Source organism: Otolemur garnettii, unplaced genomic scaffold, assembly GCF_000181295.1.
Source record: "Otolemur garnettii isolate 467f Iridium unplaced genomic scaffold, OtoGar3 scaffold00143, whole genome shotgun sequence".
Lineage (NCBI taxonomy): Eukaryota > Metazoa > Chordata > Mammalia > Primates > Galagidae > Otolemur > Otolemur garnettii.
The window spans coordinates 610,934-629,668 of NW_003852538.1; the positions used below are offsets into that span (position 1 = coordinate 610,934).

The following is an 18,735-nucleotide window of genomic DNA, read 5'->3' on the forward strand; positions in this document are numbered from 1 at the left end:
ATTTCCTGTGGCATAAGGAGAACTCCCCCTACAGAGGCTTTGCTGCTTTGAAAAAGCTGCTTGGATGGGAAATCAAAATTCTTTGGAATCCAAGGACGAGATGATGCATGCTTAGTAAGTAGGTTTGATTTTAAATTTCAAACGGTGACAGCTGCTTTTTTTGAAGCCCCATCAGGATGCAAAGCCATTAGATCAACCTCAGCTAATGGTCGTCCTGGGGTAGTATTGGGAAGTTCCTCCAACTTGATAATTAAGTCACGGTCTAGCAAACCCGTCAGTCTCTACAGGGCTCAACATGCTCAAAAGGGCTGTTATTATTATACTACATATGTGAAAATGCTACAATTATATAAACAGCATTGTAATGTATTAAAAATAATAATTATATAGTTACTACTGAATGCCTACCAGATGAGTGCCAGTTATGCTCTATAAAAAAGGTGATATGCTTTATAAAAATTACATTATTTGATACTCATTCAAAAAGGTAAAGTTGATTTTATTATTTCCCTTTATTAAGGAGGAAACCAAAAATCATAAAATGTAAGTAATTTATCTGATATCACAGGGTGGACACATAGTCAACCTGGGGTCCAAAGCTAGGTCTGTCTAACTCCTAACCCTTTTCCTAATTAGCAATGACTGCAACTTCCAACCTATCCTTTAAGAAATCTTACACACAGATCTTGAAGTTGGTGCTTGATCGACATACATTCTTCTTGGTGTCTCTGTCCTCAATTATGATAATCAAAGGGATTGGAAACTTAGCACTCCTCTTTGTAAAGTTCACTGACTTTGGATTAAGATATGATACAAGCAGACTTACTAAAAAATGCTACTGGCTCAGCGCCTGTGGCTCGAGTGGCTAAGGCGCCAGCCACATACACCTAAGGTGGTGGGTTTGAATCCAACTTGGGCCTGCCAAACAACAATGACGGCTGCAACCAAAAAATGGCCGGGTGTTGTGGGTGGGCACCTGTAGTCCCAGCTACTTGGGAGGCGGAGGCAGGAGACTCGTTTGAGCCCAGGAGTTGGAGGTTGCTGTGAGCTGTGATGCCACGGAACTCTACCCAGGGGGACAGCTTGAGGCTCTGTCTCAAAAAAAAAAAAAATGCTACCACACATGCATTAGAAGATTCCATTCTAACTACAATGGCAAAAACAATTCTGGAAAAAAAAACAAAACAAGGTTGAGGAGTAGCATCACTGGATTTTACTAAAAAGCAACAATAATCAAGCCAGCGTACCCTGGCAAAGGATAGAGATTGATGAGAAAGAATTGAGGGCCCAGAAATAGACCAACAAATAGGTAGTCAGTTGATTTTTTAGAAATGGAAAGGCAATTTAGGAGAAAGGATAGTCTTCTTAACAAATAGGGCTAGAATTATTAGAAATAAACTTTCACCCATATCTCATACGGTATATAAAAACTAACTGAAAGCAGATTATAGAGCAACATTTGAAACCTAAAGCTATAAAACTTCTAGGATAAAATCTCTGTGACCTTAGGTTAGATAGATATTTTTAGATACAACACACAAAGCATAATCTATTAAAAACACTGATAAACTATACATCAGAATTAAAAAGTTGTGATCAATAAAGTATGGTAATAAAACAGTGAAAAGATAAGCCACAGACCAGAAAAAAAACATTTTCCTCACACATTTTGGACAAAGAACTATGTCTAGAATAAAGAACTCTCAGGCTGGGTGCAGAGGCTCATGCCTGTAATCCTAGCACTCTAGGAGGCCAACGTGGGAGGACTGCTTGAACTCAGAAGTTGGAGACCAGCTTAAGTAAGTGAGACCCTGTCTCTACTAAAAAGTATAAAAACTAACTGGGCACTATTGTGGATGCCTGTAGTCCCAGTTGGTCAGGAGGCTGAGGCAAGAGAATTGCTTGAGCCCAAGAGTCTGAGGTTGCTGTGAGCTGTGATGACTCCATGGCAGTCTACCCGGAATGATAGAGTAAAACTCTGTCTCAAAAAACAAAAACAAAACACTCTCAAAACTCAATGATAAGAAAACAAACAAACCTACTTTAAAAATAGGCAGGATGTTGGAACAGAAATTCTCCAAAGAAGATAAATGTATGGCAAATAAGCATTTGAAAGGATTCTCAAAACCATTAGACATCAGGAAAAGGCAAAGGAAAACCACGTGAGATGCCACCACACCTACTAGAATGGCTGAATTTTAAAACCAAAAAGCTGACAACGCCATGTGTTGAGGATAAGGAGAAAGTGGAAATCTCATACATTGCTGGCAGTAATGTAAAAATTTTACAACCACTTTGGAAAGCAGTTTGGCAGTTTCTCACCGAGTTCAACACACCTTTACCATATGACCCAGCAATATGGGAGGCAGGGATGAGGAAAAGGATCTTAAGTCTAAAACAACACCTTGGACTTCCACTTCTCACCGTGTGATGGGCTAGATGCCAAGAAAATCCCTTCTATAAACACAACTGTACATGTTGAATGAAATGTAAACATGTTAATAAATCAGTGAGTTACCAGGAATGTAAGGAATTCCCAGAGGCGGATAGAGAGGTAACTAGATCACTGAAGTAACCCGTTATCTTAAGAGCATCTTTCAAACTGAATTGTAAGCTTCTATTTGTGGTCTTAATTGCAGGATCTTGGAGATAGGAGGTAAATGTAGGACTTTTCTAGGTTGAAGAAGTTCATAGGTGACCCTGCACTGGGTCCTTACAGGCTGCATTCTCAGTGTAAGGTAAATATTTCCTCTCTACGTTCCAAACCACCTGGCCTTGTTAGTAGTGGGTGAGGGAAAAACTTTTCTCTGTGTATTGATAATCTTATGATAATTTCAATGTGTTTGCAATCAGAACTCATAAAAGCTGAATGATCAAGAAGACCTCAGGTTGACAATTTAGATTAAAGTAGGTCTGGTTTGATAGGAGTCCTGCCCACCTGAAAGAGCCAAATGAAAGAAAATTCTTTCTGAAATCCACATTCCAAACGAAGCCTCACAGAATTCCCACAGGATAAAATTATAGGGAATAGACCTTACAGTACAGAAATCGCAAACATTTAAGGAAAGAAAGCACCATGAGCAAAAGGTAGGAAAAGCAATAGAGAAGAGGATCTGTTTCCTAATTACCATGCACAGAATGGAAAAGAAACATTGTTAATTTGCATATAGCAACAAAAGAGGAGAATGAAACTATAACTAAGCAGCAGCAGCAGCAGCAGCAGCAGCAGCAGCAGGGCATAAGCTGGGTTTGAAAGAGCAGCAAAGATGATGTCAAAGGGAAGTATACAACAAGTAAAATTCAACACTCAAGGGGCAGACTTAAAAATAGATTAGACAGAGCTAAAGAAAAGGTTTAATAAACTAAAACACAAAGAGGCCAGACATGGCAGCTTGTGCCTGTAATCCCAGTACTCTGGGAGGCTGAGGCAGGTGGATTGCTTGAGCTCAGGAGTTCGAGACCAGCCGGAGCAAGAGGAAGACCCTGTCTCTACTAAAAATAGAAAAACTGAGGCAGGAGATCACTTGAGCCCAGAAGTTTGAGGTTGCTGTGGGCTATGATGACACCATGGCACTCTAGACAGGGGAACAGAATGACACTACATCTCAAACAAACAAAAAAATAATACTAGGCTCGGTGCCTGTAACACAGTGGTCGAGTGCTGGCCACATACAAGGCTTGTGGGTTCAAACCCAGCCTAGGCTTGCTAAACAATAATAGACAATTGCAACAATAACACAAATAGCCAGGCTTGTGGCAGGCACCTGTAGTCCCAGCCACTTGGGAGGCTGAGACAAGAGAATCATGTAAACCCAAGAGTTTGAGGTTGCTGTGAGCTGTGACACCCTGGCACTCTACTGAGGGTGACATAGTGAGATTCTGTCTTAAAAAAAAAAAAAAACACACAAAAAACAAAACTAAAACAAAGAAATGAGGAAATTATCAAGACTGCAGTCCAGAGAGCAAATACATGGAAAATATGAAATATAAAAACATGTCTGTGTGTGTGTTCTAGAATACCAGAGGAGACGGGGTGGGGGAAGGGGGGCTACAGAAAAGGCCAGAGGCAATATTTCAGAGTTAATAGCTGAGAATTTCCAGGATTGTTGAAAGATAATAATCTGAAAGTAGGAAAATCTCAAGCAAGGCAAACAAAAACACATCTACGTCTAGACCACTGCTGTGAAAAAAACTGAACACCAAAGAGTAACGCTTAAAAGCAGGTAAACAGATTAATTCCTCATAGACAAACAAAAACTAGACTGACAGCTGACATTTGAACAGCAACAGTAAATGACAGGAAGGCTGGAATAACATCTTCAATGTGCTCAGAGAAAATAACTTTCAACATAGAACTGAAATCCATGGGAACCGTCTTTCAAGACTGAGAGCTATAGAAAGACAGGCCCAGCTGGGCACGGTGGGGCACATGTGGTCCCTGCTGCTCGGGAGGTAAGGAGGAAGATCACCCAAGCCCAGAAGTTCCAGCAACCCTGGGCAACACGGTGAGACTCTGTGCCTAAAAATAAATATACAGGGTGTCCACAAAGCTCATGTGCAATCGCACACCCTGAATAAATAAAAATGCACCCAGAAGAAAAGCAAAAATGGAGAGAGTTTGTCCTTAGAAACTTTTAGTAAGGAAATCTGCAGAATATTCTCCAGGGTGAAGGAAAATAATGTCAGATGGAGTTTCTGAAATACAGGGAAAAAAGATGAGGGAAAAGATGATAAATTGATAAGTAAATCTAAACAGATTTGACTGTTTAAAATAGTAATTCCATTTTTTTTTTTTTTTTGGTGGGGCTAAAAAAAGAGAGAGAAACGAAGTACAGGACACAAATGGTCTATAAGATGAACAGGGAATCTTGGTAATGACTTTGGTCCCCATTCCACTGGGGAAAGGAGCGCAACCGGAGCGCAACCAGAGTGCTACTGGGTCAGGCTCAGGCTGTGATCCCAGCACCCTGGGAGACTGAGGCAGGAGGATCTCTGGAGCTCAGGAGTTGGAGGCCAGACTGAGCAAGAGCAAGACCCGTCTCTACTAAAAATAGAAAACTTAGCCAGGCATTGTGGTGCATGCCTGTAGACCCAGGTACTCCAGAGGATGAGGCAAGAGGATCACTGGACCCCAGCAGTTTGAGGTTGCTGTGAGCTGGGCTGACACCCCCGGCACTGTAGCCTGGGCAACAGAGTGAAACTGTCTCAACAAAAGAAAAAAAAAAGATAGAAAAGAAAAGAAGACAACTGCCCACTGCTCCATCCATTCACCTACTGGCGTCTCACACATAGACTCTTTCCTAACTGACCCTAAATTTAGAGTAGCTGAGATCCTTCCTAAAACCACTCCCCTCACTTGGGCTCTAGATCCAGATACTTTTCACTTACTCAGAGAATAACTGCAGCAATCTTCCTTCTCTTTACACCACCATCATCCCTCTCTCTTCTAGATCATTCCCGTCTGCATAAATCATGCTGTTACTTCTACCCTGAAAACGTAATTTTCCTTTCAGCCATATTCCCTTTTTAGATGCTGTCCTATTTCTCTGCTCTCCTTGGAAACCTTGGAAGGGATGTTCTTTACTCTGTCTCAAGTTTAGCAAAATAAACCCAAGCAAAGTAAAAAGAAGGAACTAATAAAGATGTGAAAATAAGTAAAACATAAAACAAATACAGTGGAAAGGACCCATAAAACAACACCCAGGACATAATAGGCACTTAATGAATATTTATAAATTACATGTCAAATATCTAATAATTTAGCAGAGAGAACACTTGAAAACCTAAAATGTGTACACACAATTTACCTGTTCTTCCTTTTATTGAAGAGGAATTTTGTAAGTCTCCACTAATGCTGGTGACTGTGGCCCTGTATTCCCGTCCAGGCACCAGGTCGGTGAAAGTGAACTCTTTGGCATCTCTGGAGAGCGGCTTGTGGATGAGCAGGAGGTCCCTGTCGGCGAGGGAAACGGTGTACTTCTCCCACTCTGCGGCGGGGGTCTGCCACATGATGCCCAGCGCGGTTTCACTGGCATGCTTGACACGAAGCTGCAGGACAGCCAGAGGGGCTGAGGGAAGACCACGGAGACCTGGGTCACTGGTGTCCCAGCCACACGCACTGCACACACTTTTGAGAGCCATTCTCTTCTGTCCTAAAGAGCTTCAGTTCAACATTTTTTTAAAATGAATCCTTATGAGGATTTAAAAAAAAAATGCTGGGCCAGGCACAGTGGTTCACGCCTGTAATCCTCTGGGAGGATGAGGCAGGTGGATTGTCTGAGCTCAGGAGTTTGAGAACGGAGAGACTCCATCTCTAAAAATAGTCGGGCTTTGTGGTAGGTGCCTGTAGTCCCAGCTACTCGGGAGGCTGAGGCAAGAGAATTGCTCGAGCCCAAGAGTTTGAGGTTGCTATGATGACACCACAGTACTCTACCCTGGGCTGTGAGCTGTGATGATACTACAGTACTCTACCCAGGGCAACAGAATGAAACTCTGTCTAAAAATAAATATATAAAAGGCTTATCACAAAAATCTTTGTTCAAGTAACATAACCAGCACTAAGGACTCAAAAGAATACTACTGGAAAACATCTCACTGGAACATGTTGTTCATTTTTGACCACACAATTAAGAGTTTATCTCTTCATACAAGATCTGTAATACAAACATTATTTAATCTAATCTTGTCATCCACAAAACCGCAAAGAAAAGTCTATGTTTGAGTATTTAGGCAGAGTTAGGAGAATGTGTTACCCCCGTAACTCGGAAAGACTGAGGTCATTGCTGCTGTGTTTCTGAGGTGGCGACACCGATGTGAGCCGGGGAGCGGGAGGGGCAGGTGAGGAGTCAAAGCATCTGATTAAGGACCCCCTTATCTAAAGAATCAAAACTGCTCCCGTTTCTTTAAAAGATTTCTTCATTAGAATTTCCAGGAGATGTTGAGAGCCAGGTGTTGGGCCCACAAAATAACCAATTATAAAAAATAAAGTGTGTAAAAAATAATTACAATTTTTGTATCAGAGACATTGTCTCTAATTCCATCGTAATTGAGTCCCTGACTCTGCAACTTCCCTCATCAGTACATAAAAGTAATCTGGTTAGTGACGTCAATGCCTACTTCAAATGACCTGAATAAGGTAAACTGGGGGTGCAAATGGAGAAAACGTCTCCTGAGAATTATGCCAACATGCACGAAAAGTGAACCCAGAGTCTGAGGTTGCTGTGAGCCCCTTCTGTCCCCTCCATCTTACATCTCCAAGTAATTTGAGGTGAGTGACAAAATACTGCCAAAGACATAGATGCTTGTCCTGTGAAATACTAGGACTGGCTGGTTAGGCTGCCCCTGGTCTTTGATCATCATCCAGTGGATATCTGGAAGATGAAAAGGTTGCTGGAAGACACGGCTGGCAAGCTAAGGGGGTGTCACGACTCTTTTTTTGAGATTCTTGTAAGAACATTGAATCAATGTGGTTATTTCTCTACTGTCAGGCAAGACTAGGAGAGAAGGTATTTGAATCTCACTCCAAGTATGGCGTGTTTCACATCACGGGGATTATCACAGAAGTGTTAAACTTGGAGGGGAAAACTCTCCTAATCGGAAGTTGTGAAAACAGTCTCGGAGAAGGTGTGACTTGCCTAAGGAGCTGCAGTATAAGCAGGAATACCAAGGCCCATGTTCAGTATCCTCATCTTCCCCTTCTCTAAAATCCAAACATATCTTTTTCCTTTTTTTTTTTTGCAGTTTTTGGCCGGGGCTGGGTTTGAACCCACCACGTCCGGCACATGGGGCCGGCGCCCCACTCTGAGCCATAGACACCACCATCTTTTTCCATTTTAATCTCTCTTCCTCGGTCCCTGAAATCCCCACAAGTCAACATCAGATCAGGGCAATGGTCCCCTAAGACTTATCACCAGCAAAAGGTTCTCCTCAGAATACCTATTCTTGTGGCGTTGAAAATGTCCTTCCTTTATAAAATAATGGAATTACCCGTGGAAGTGGATTTTTAATGTTCTAATTTGACGTATGAAATGTTAGCTACCCTATGTTAGCCTGCAGGGCTGCAATATCTCAAATTCAGGGACACCGGCCTACGACCTTGGCAGCTAGTGAGTTACTCGGTAGAGGGACAAATTCAGATTCCGTTGGTCGTTACCACCTTGATTATTTGCTCACCCGTTCTGCCCTGGCAACGCTCCGAATTCTTCAGCGGTCCACTCTCAACCGTGACCTCGACCTGGTACTGCCTGCCGGGTATGAGCCCCAGGTCGCCCGTGAGGAAGTGCGTCTCCGCCTTGGCCACCGTGGCATTGAGCAGCGCGGCCGACTCGTTGAAGAGCAGGACGCGGTACTGCTCCCAGTCTCCAGCAGGGGGCGACCAGGTCACCTTGAGGGACCTCGCCCCGCTGTCGTTGGCCTCCAGGTTCCCAACTTTATCTGGAACTAAAAGGTGGAAGGACGTCAACCAGGAGATACTACAAACCAAAAGTAAGGACAGTCATTTACTTTTCATGGGCCACAGTACCGGCGTGGGGGAGGGGACACAATCTCTGCAATTCAAAACGTTTATGTCCCCTTCTGATGTCTGTGGATTGAAATGAATGTTCTTTCTTCATTTTGGAGACTTTTGACACTCAAGAAATGTACACTAAAATCATGTTGGTAATATATCTTAGTAATATTTAGTAATGTTATCTTCTGGAGCACTGTTAATAATCTAGGCATGTGAACGCCGTTTTTTTATTGATTGCCTCTAGTCCTGGAGACGATACTGACACTCTAATGATGGCGGCATCTTTTGGGAGCGATGCTGGATGTTGTGGTCATGAAGCATTGATTCCTCTTTCTCTTTTCCACCTGAAAAGATTCATCTTCTTGCAGTTATAGCTCTGATCTTTTAAATTTTTTTTTTTTTTTAATCATTCAAGACGTCTCCATAAACTACAGAGTAAAATGTCAGGTCCTTTGCTCCCACTGTGGCTCTCCAAGTTCCGACCCAGTCCTTCCAGTCTCAGCCCTCCCTGGGGCCCTACCCGGGGAAAGCGGCCTCAGCTGTAGTTGGAGCAGACTCTGTGCCTTTGCTTGGCCTGTGCCTCCCACTTCAGATGCCCTTCCCTCGTTTCCCTATTCATTTGCCAAAAACTTCACATTTTTAAGGTCCCACTGAAAAGCCATTTCCTCCAAATTGTTACCACTATTCTGAGAGAGAGTTTTGTTCTCTTTCCTGTCTGATCATATAAGCCGTTTCTTGAGATTTTTAGTAGCACAGAGAATGTGGACTGTGGAATCAAATAGCCTGTTTAGTCTCTGGCTCCCCACCTACTGGCTGGGTGACTCTGGGCAACTTATTTGGCTTCTATGAGTTACCTGTAAAATGGGGATAATAACAGGACACATGTCACGGTTTTCTTTTGAGAACTAAATGAAATAATGAATGCAAAGTTCTCATCAGTGTTTGATACATGGAAATATCAATACCATTGTAATTATTATTTTTTAAATTTTATATATTTTTTTATTAAATCATAGTAGTGTATATTAATACTATCATGGGGTACAGTGTACTGTTTCTGTATACAATTTGAAATACTTTCATCCAACTGGTTAACATAACCTTCATGTCTTTTTCTTAGTTATTGTGTTAAGACATTTATATTCTACAATTAGAGAGATTCACATGTACTCTTATAGGATGAACCATAGGCGTGATCCTGCCAATCACCCTCCCTCCACCCACCCTCCTTCCTTCTCTCCCCTCCCCTCCTTCTCTCCTCTCCCCATATTCCTGGGTTAAAATTGGGTTATAGCTTTCCTATAAAAGCTATAAATTAGTTTCATAGTAGGGTTGAATACATTGGATACTTTTTCTTCCATTCTTGGGATACTTTGCTAAGAAGAATATTTTCTAGCTCCATCCATGTAAACATGAAGGAAGTAAAGTCTCCATCTTTCCTAATGTCTGCATAGTATTCCATGGTGTACATATACTACAACTGATTGATCCATTCGTGGATTGATGGGCTCTTGGGCTTCTTCCATGACCTAGCTATTATGAATTGGGCTGCAATGAACATTCTGATACAGATGCCTTTGTTGTAGTGTGATTTTTGGTCTTCTGGATATATACCTAATAGAGGAATTATATAAAACCCCAAAATCACAGATGCTGGCATGGTTGTGGAGAAAAGGGAACACTTCTACACTGCTGGAGGGATTGCAAACTAATACGTTTCTTTTGGAAAGACATCTGGAAAACACTTAAAGAACTAAAAATAGACCTGCCATTTGATCCTATAATTTCTCTATTAGGTACTGTTGTAATTACTAAAACATGCTGTTTTTGTTTGTGTTGTGCATATAATTCTATATCTATGTGATTAAGATGCAACCTTTCTTTTTGCAAATCAAAAGTTTGCAAGGTCAACAAACTTTTTCTGTAAGGGCCAGACAGTGAATATTTCAGGCTTTGCAGGCCACATACAGTCTCTGTCTCATAGTTTTCTTGATTATCTTTTTGTTTTTGCCTTTAAAGATGTAAAAGCAACTCTTAGCTTGGGGGCTAACCAAAATAAGGCCACAGAGCAGATTTGGTTTCACAGGGTACAGTTTCCTACATCCTGCCTTAAAGGCAAGTCGCTCGTCTCTTCCATTTTAACTATGCCCAAAGCTCCCAGTACGGTAATTTACACATACAAGATCATCATTTGACTGGCTCGGCACCCGTGGCTCAGTGGTTAAGACACCAGCCACATACACCAAGGCTGTGGGTTCGTACCCAGCCTGGGCCTGCTAAACAACAATGACAACTGCAACAAAAATAACAGTGGGGTGTGGTGGCAGGCACCTGTTGTCCCTGCTACTTGGGAGGCTGAGGCAAGAGAATTGCTTAAGCCCCAGGGTTTGAGGTTGCTGTGAGCTATAACCTCATAGCACTCTACTGAGGGTGACATAGTAAGACTTCCCCCCCCCAAAAGAAAAGATTATCATTTGGCTTTATAAATTAATAAAGTTATGTATGGAAGACATGATTAAGTGCTAACTGGTCCTCACTATAAGACTGGATCAGAAATAATTTATCTATTGGTATCAATGCCAGCATGTATGCTACTTAAGTGATGTGACATGAAAAGCACAGGGCAGAAATAATGCACAGATCCTTTAGGAATCCACATGTTTGCTTGAGTAACTCAGATGAATACAACGGACCTCTGCCCTACTCTGCATATTGCCTCACAGATATCCTTAGCGACTTGGACGCTACTTCCTAGGCAAGAAAAGACATTTTCCTTCCGACTTATTTTTGTCCTATTCTAAGATGGACCTGAGAGTTGTTCGGGTAACCCAGGACTTTACTGGAGCCCAAGACTCACATGTTCTGCCCGCTGCCATCTTCTGAGCAGACAGTTCACCGGAGACACAGCTGATGGTAACTTGATAAAGCCGTCCAGGGGCTAAATCTCTGAAGTGAGTGTCAGTGACCTCGGGTGCTAGCACTCGGGATTCCTTGATGGCCCCTTGGTGATACAGGGTGATGTTGTAGGAATCCACATCTCCAGGAGGTCTTTGCCACTTGACTCTTAGGGCAGTCAAACTGCCCTCATTTGTCACCTTCAGATTTGAGACTTCCATGGGGGCTAATTAGAAAAGAACAGAAAAGAGACTTTTATTCAGGATATTTTACCAGGCCTGTGGCAAAATTTTGATTGTATTTTAACTTCTACAAGCCACACTCCTTGCTCAGAAGAAAACAACTACTTCAAGAGGCAAAAATAATACCATAAAACTAAATGAAGGCTCTATGTTTAGTGGCCAGGGCATAATCCTGGGGTCAGGAGCAGGATTCGGGTTCAGATTTGGCCATCAGTCAGCTAGGAGACTCCGGACGGCTCTCTCTGGATTGCTGAGCCTGGAGTTCCTTATCAGCAAATGAGGCTTGGTCCTTTCCAGATATGAAATTATTTAAGTGGAATGTATAAAAGGGCCTGTCGTCTGTCTAATTCTTTCTCATCTTTATATATTTAACAATATCAAGTACATAATGACTATTCGATAGATTGGTGATTACAAGATTTTGTGTGCTAAAAATACTTTGTCTTTCATACTAACTTATGATAAAGAGTTATGTTACTATTTAACCAAAGGAAAATGATTATAGAGGAGCTATCCTTTGGTGAATATTTTTTCTACCTCTTGTCCATGGACTTTACAAAGGGTATTGAAAAGTATAATGAGGCCGTAATGTGATCCTAGCCTGTAATGTAGTAGCGCCTGTAATCCTAGCACTCTGGGAGGCTGAGGTGGGTGGATTGCTTGAGCTCAGGAGTTCAAGACCAGCCTGAGTGAGAGTGAGACCCCATCTCTATTAAAAATGTAAAACTGAAGCAAGAGGATGGCTTAAGCCCAAGAGTTAGAGGTTTCTGTGAGCTATGATGTCCTGGCACTCTACCAAGGGCAACAAAGTCAGACTCTGTCTTAACAAAAAAAAAAAGAAAGAAAGAAAGAAAGAAAGAAAGAAAAGGTATAAAGGATGATGCCCAGGGGTGTCAGCTTTATTAAAGGGGCAGCAATCCACCTGGCCCTGGCTGTGCAAGGATGGCCAGGTGCAGTTAGAGGCCCCTTTTATATGGGCCATAGGGGGCAGGCACATGATTACTTGGAAAGTTAGAGTATTTTAGTTGGGAAATTCTCAGGGGGTGCCAGATCCTTTGCATCTCTGTCTTAGGAGGAGAGGGGAGGAGGAAGAGGGGAAAGGATTTGTGTGTGGCTATGTTAGGCCCCCCAACAGGTATAATATAAATCAATGAGGTTTCATGAAAAGAATGAGTGCAGCTCATTGATCTTGCAGTTGGGAGCATGATGTGTTTCTTGATGCACATAAATAACTCTTAGGATGAACGAGGTATGTTCTCCAGGAATGTCTACGCATCTTTGAAGTATGTTATGAAGGTTATATAAATATACAGACGTCTTCAAATATCCTCCCCACCAGCCTCAGAAGTTCTCTCCACTAGAGCAATTTCTATGGTACTAAATATTTCAGATTTTCTCTTAAAATTAGGTAACTTACCAAGAGAGGGGGCCCTAATAACACATTAGTCCTACCAGAAGTATTAGCATCTACTAGAGTATAAGCTCCGTGAGAACAGACACTCGCCTCTCTTGGATATTGTTAAATACAAACCGGCAGAGCCAGCATGGTGCTCACATGCAGCACATTTTGGCTGAATTAAGGAACGTCTGTGAGAATTATTCATTAGCACCATAGATTAACCAGTCTAGGTTAAACTGTGAGAACAGCACTTACAGTATTTGGCCCCAGAGCATATTTTGTTAGACAGATGGTTTTGGAGATGACTGTCACGTGGGGGTGGGTCTATGTATTATCCTAACACGATAATCCTGGCTCACCGTGGGGGATGTCACCAAGGCAGTGCGGCAGAGAAGCACAATGCCAGGAGATGGGCGCACCAAAAAGAGAAGCTGGGACCACAGTGGCAATTAACTTTGCCCACTTTAAAATGTTGCCAAGAGCTAGCCTACACTTTAGAATAAAAGGGAATCTCTCTTATCTGAGTAGAAAAACAGAAATGTAACAAGGGTCTTCTATAACTTCTATGAATTTCAATTTGCCCTATGTTACCATTATTCAAATAACTTAATAAACCTGATATATTAAACACTTCCTTGATCTGAGCTTTATTCTGGTTCTAGATGCCAAGGGCAACTTACCTGTCCTGACTAGTTTCCACCTGTAGTTCTGTAACCCGGCAGCCTCTGTCCCAATAGTCAGGTTGTACAGGTGGCCAGGTGTCAGCCCGTGAAAAGCATAGGAAGTAGTGTGTTTATCCACAGTGCTGCCATGAACTAGGGTCCCTTTATCCATTAGCATCAGCTTGTACTGTTCCACATTCCCAGAACCATGGGACCAGGAAATCAGGAGAGAATTAGCTTTTGTGGAAACACCAATGTCTTTCACAGGAGATGGCACTAGGGAGATAAAATGCATGTCCAAAATATCACCTATAATTTCCTTATGGAAGACACAGAGGAGTTTAGTTAGAAACCACACACTGATTTATGTCTATTTTTACATATCGACTTGAGCAATAGCTGTCATGAATAACTAGACTCTGGAAATGTCCCTGGAACCTTCCTTAATGCTCTGTTCTAAGTCTGCAGGCTGAGTCTGCAGGCTGAGTCTGCAGAGTAGTTGGCTTGTCTACCACCCCACTAAATAGGCATTAAGGTAGTTTCTGGAGGAAAGAAAGAACTGCAGAAGATGAAACACACAGAAATTAAGAAAGAGACAGAACAGGGAGAGTGAAAGTTCTAACAGATGTACTTATGGAAGGAAGTAGCCGTGTGCTGTAGACACACTGCCTCCCGGCCGCTCTAGGTGACCAACTCCTCACCACATCAAGGAAGCAAAGCCTTGTGTCAAACATGGGTTATTTAGGAAACATCATGCCTTGATGTTATGAGAAGAACATACATACAAAGAAGGAAAACAGTTTACAAATACATTTTATGTAGCATTCTGGGAGGTGGAGGCAGGTGGATTGCCTGAGCTCAGGAGTTCAAGACCAGCCTGAGCTACAGTGAGACCCTGTCTCTAAAAACAGGTGGGCATTGTGGCGGACACCTGTAGTCCCAGCTACTTGGGAGGATGAGGCAAGAGAATCTCTTGAGTCCAAGGGTTTGATGTTGCTGTGAGCTATGATGCCATAGCACTCTACCGAGGGTGATAATATGAAACTCTGTCTCAAAATAAATAAAATAAAATAGAATAAATGTTATTATTAGTGCCGGCCATTATCTGGCACTGTTTATGGGTACTATTTACATAGTGCTGGCTACTTTATGGCACTAACTTAGAAAATGAGGCAGAAAATCCTGTTGCCTAGGAATTGAATTACAAGCGGCCTTCGAGAGCATTTATTTCTAGCTGGAGAACACTTCAGTTCAATGCAGTCCCATGCGTGGCGCATTCAAAATCACTCGGCAAGTTAGTGGCACAGCCACACACCCTATTTGTGGTTTAGCCTTTTAATGTGTCATGTGACACATGACAAAATTAATTAATTACTAGTTAATTATATTATTAATTGTTGGTCTAGGGGACATTCCCACTCCCAATTCTTGGGACTATAACTCAAAAGTGTCAAGGACTGTTGAAAACTCAACTACATAAAGGAATCTTACCTGTTGATCCATTGGTATAAACCGAAGCGGAACGTTTATCTCCAGAAACAGCTGTGATGGCAATATTGTATTTGGTACCAGCAGTGAGGTTTAAAAAAGTGTATTCATTCCATGAAGTACTCCCTTGAATGTGGACCTCCTTTATCTTTTGGTTGTTATCATCAAATAACTGTACCTCATACCCGGTGGCTCTCCCAGGGGACGGTGTCCACCAGACGTGCAGGCTGGTTGAGGTGGTCTTCCCTTCACTGACTTCAAACCTGGCAGGAGGTAGAGGGTCTGCAAGGCAAATACCACGAAAAAGGGAATGGCTTGAAGACCTTTGTACATAACTCATAAACAAGCTTATTTTGCTACAATCCAGATTCATTTTTTCTTAAAAACTTAAACAATCTTCTACCTTGGAAACAAATTAGTATTCTGCTTCACTTCCAAGTCTACCATTTTACTTTTAAAGGAAAAGCCCCCACTTAGTTGGTAGTCACATGAATTCTTTTTTTCTAATAAAACTTTTTTGTTACAATTGCTTTGACCTTGAAAGTCCAAGCAAGGTCATATTTTCTTTGGCCTGCAAGTTTAGCAAACTTTTCAGACATTGACAACCATCCAAGCTATCCCTGGATAAATATTGAAAATCTCAATAGAAAATATAGATATCTTTTTAACTTGAGGTGTTTTTTTTTTTCTTTGAGACAGAGTCTCACTTTGTCACCCACCGTAGGGTGCTGTTACATCACAGCTCACAGCATCCTCCAACTCATGGGCTTAAGTGATTCTCTTGCCTCAGCCTCCCGAGTAGCTGGGACTACAGGTGCCTGCCACAACGCCTGGCTATTTTCTGTTGCAGTTGTCATTGTTGTTTTGGCTGGCCCAGGCAGGGGTCCAATCTGTCACCCTCAGTGTATGTGGCTGGTGCCATAACCACTGTGCTATGGGCACTGAGCCAACTTTGGGTGGTTTTTAGATATTAAATATCCAGAAAAGATACAGATTTTATAAGCCTAAGGGAGGTGTGCTCACCAAAATGGATTGTCCCAATAGCTGAGATTCCCTACATGCCTAAAATTTTAAAATATCCATTTTTGGGTACTTTGGAGCTGCCTGTGCCCAGAGCAGGTGAGAATGGGGAAGTCTTAAACTCAGTTCTTAACTCAATTTCAACTCTCAAACCTGTGGGTCAGTTCTGCTTTGTCTGTGTTGGAATTTCTACATTTAACTTGAAATAGGATAAGGACCGTATCTTTGAGTTAGGGATGAGGTCAGTGGTATTTAATTAGCAGCTATTCTTTCTACAGTGGAATGCGGAATCTGAGAAATAAAGCTGCCCCACCCTGAGAGCAGAACTCTAGAGAAAGATCCACATGTGAGGAATTTTCAGGAATCCTACATGACTCTTGGTCTAGAAAGTGGAATCAAGATCTTAGAGACTCATTTCTAAGGGCTGGTTAGATGTTTTCGTGGCATGCCTACAGACACTCTGATTCTTACCCACCTCCGGCAAGACTATATTTTGTGCACAATGTAATGCCAGGAATTCTAGACCTTATAGAACAGTATATACTTAAGATGTTCACTTGTCATTAGTATTCAAATTTATATACAAAAAGAAATAAGATAACCTTATTCAATATTCAAAAGACATATATGGACAGATAGCCCTTAAGAACGCCATGGCTGACCCAGGGATACCATGGGCTTAATATGAGCTATGAAATCTAATGTCTCTGTCTATCTTTTGTGCTGTGATTTGTATGAGTACGTCATATTATAAAATTTGAATGTTATATACATTTTATAATATCTATAATTAATAATAATATAAATATTCGCTGACAAGTAAGCTGAGGGAGCAGTAACTAAGGTAATTCACAAAGAGCCCAAAGTACAGGTGAGATTAGAACACAGAGTTGGGTGGTCTGCACTCCGGCATAGCCCGATAGTTCACTGGAGACAGTAGGTTCTAGAATCTGATGGCCTACGCTTGAATTGGGGTGCCCTGCTTTGTAGGGGTGCACCTTGAGCAATTCCTTAACCTCCCTATGCCTCAGTTTCCTCATGTATAAAGTGCTCATAATGATAGTATCTTTTTAGTAGGATTGTTATGAAGATTAAATTGAATATTATGTAAAAAGCACTTAGGACAGTGTCTGGCATACAGTAGGTGCTCAGAGTTTACCTGTCATTATCACCATTGTCCTGTAACCAGGAGAAGATAATTGCCACAGAACCAGTGGGATGTGAGAATACATAGTAGAGCGCAAGGGCTTTGGAGTCAGGTGAAAATTAAAATCTCAGCTCCATCTCTTACCACCCACGAGACTTTGGGTAAGTTACTCGACTGTTGAAGCTTGCATTTCTCATCTGTCTGGGGAGTATAATAATAACACTTCCCACATTCCAAGACAAGTTTTGAGAAGTAACAAGATATAGAGGAGACCATGGGATTCCAACCGCCAATGGAACTCGAGAACAACCCTATTGTACCCAACTGAGATGACACACTTGTGCTGAAGTGGCATTTTGAGGACAAGGATGAGAGGGACAGCTGCTTCCAGTGATAGTGCAAAAGGGATCAATATAGTCATCTACGTCTATTACGGAGCCAGATAACAATGAAAGAAAATGATGTTATAATCACTCTGATTTGAACAAATAAAATTTGCAGAATATGAGCTATAGAAAATGAATTTTAAGGTTGCGTGCTTAGAGGGTGAAGTTCAGAAATGTAGACTTTATCTAATCTCTCTGAGCCAGAAAACAAAACAGTCAACCCTTTGTACATCCGCTAGAACAAAGGAACAATGAGGCTGGGAAGTGCCCGGGCTGCGAGAACCTGCTCTGGAAACAAACACTTGAAACCCCATCGACACTGCGATAAAGCCTTTGCTGGCAGTTGTCCACGCCTGCTCTGTGGGCTGCAGAAATCAAATAGTTCCAGACTTCTTGTTAATCTAAGCCAAATGAAAGCTCTGCTGTATTAAAAAAAATTTCCAATATTTTATTACATATAATCTATCAGGTTTGCTAATTTCATACATCTAGCTATCTATCTATCTTATTTTACTTTAAGACAGAGCCTTACTCTTTCACCCTGGGTAGAGTGCTGTGGTGTCATCATCATAGCTCAAAGCAATCTCAAACTCCTGGGCTCAACACATCCTCACTCCTCAGCCTCTAGAATAGCTGGGACTACTGCCACTTGCCACAATGCCTAGCTAGTTTTTCTATTTTTAGTAGAGACAGGGTCTCACTTTGTTGCCCTGGGTAGAGTGTCTTGGAGTCACAGCTCACAGCAACTTCAAACTCCTGGGCTCAAGTGATCCTCTTGACTCAGCCTCCCTAGTAGCTGGAACTATAGGCACCCACCACAATGCCTGGCTTGTTTTTCTGTTTTTAGTAGAACAGGGTCTCATTCTTGCTCAGGCTGGTCTTGAACTTCTGAGCTCAAGATAGCCTCCTGCCTTGGCTTCCCAGAATGCTAGGATTACAGGCATGAACCATGGTGCTGGGTCCAGAGACAGAGAGATTTTTAATGCT

General features: G+C 42.0%; 1 protein-coding gene across 3 annotated transcripts in view; it reads right to left on the minus strand.

Annotated features, from left to right (window-relative positions):
* PTPRB (protein tyrosine phosphatase, receptor type B) overlaps positions 1 to 18,735 on the minus strand; it is a 125,342-nt gene that overhangs the window by 63,128 nt on the left and 43,479 nt on the right. For all 3 annotated transcript variants that reach the window (XM_023518636.1, XM_003798935.3, XM_023518637.1), the window contains 5 exons: positions 15,199 to 15,477; positions 13,726 to 13,983; positions 11,367 to 11,630; positions 8,173 to 8,439; positions 5,808 to 6,068 (listed from right to left, as the gene is read on the minus strand). In XM_023518636.1, coding sequence (XP_023374404.1) covers positions 5,808 to 6,068; positions 8,173 to 8,439; positions 11,367 to 11,630; positions 13,726 to 13,983; positions 15,199 to 15,477 — 1,329 coding nt within the window. The remainder of the gene's footprint in view (positions 1 to 5,807; positions 6,069 to 8,172; positions 8,440 to 11,366; positions 11,631 to 13,725; positions 13,984 to 15,198; positions 15,478 to 18,735) is intronic.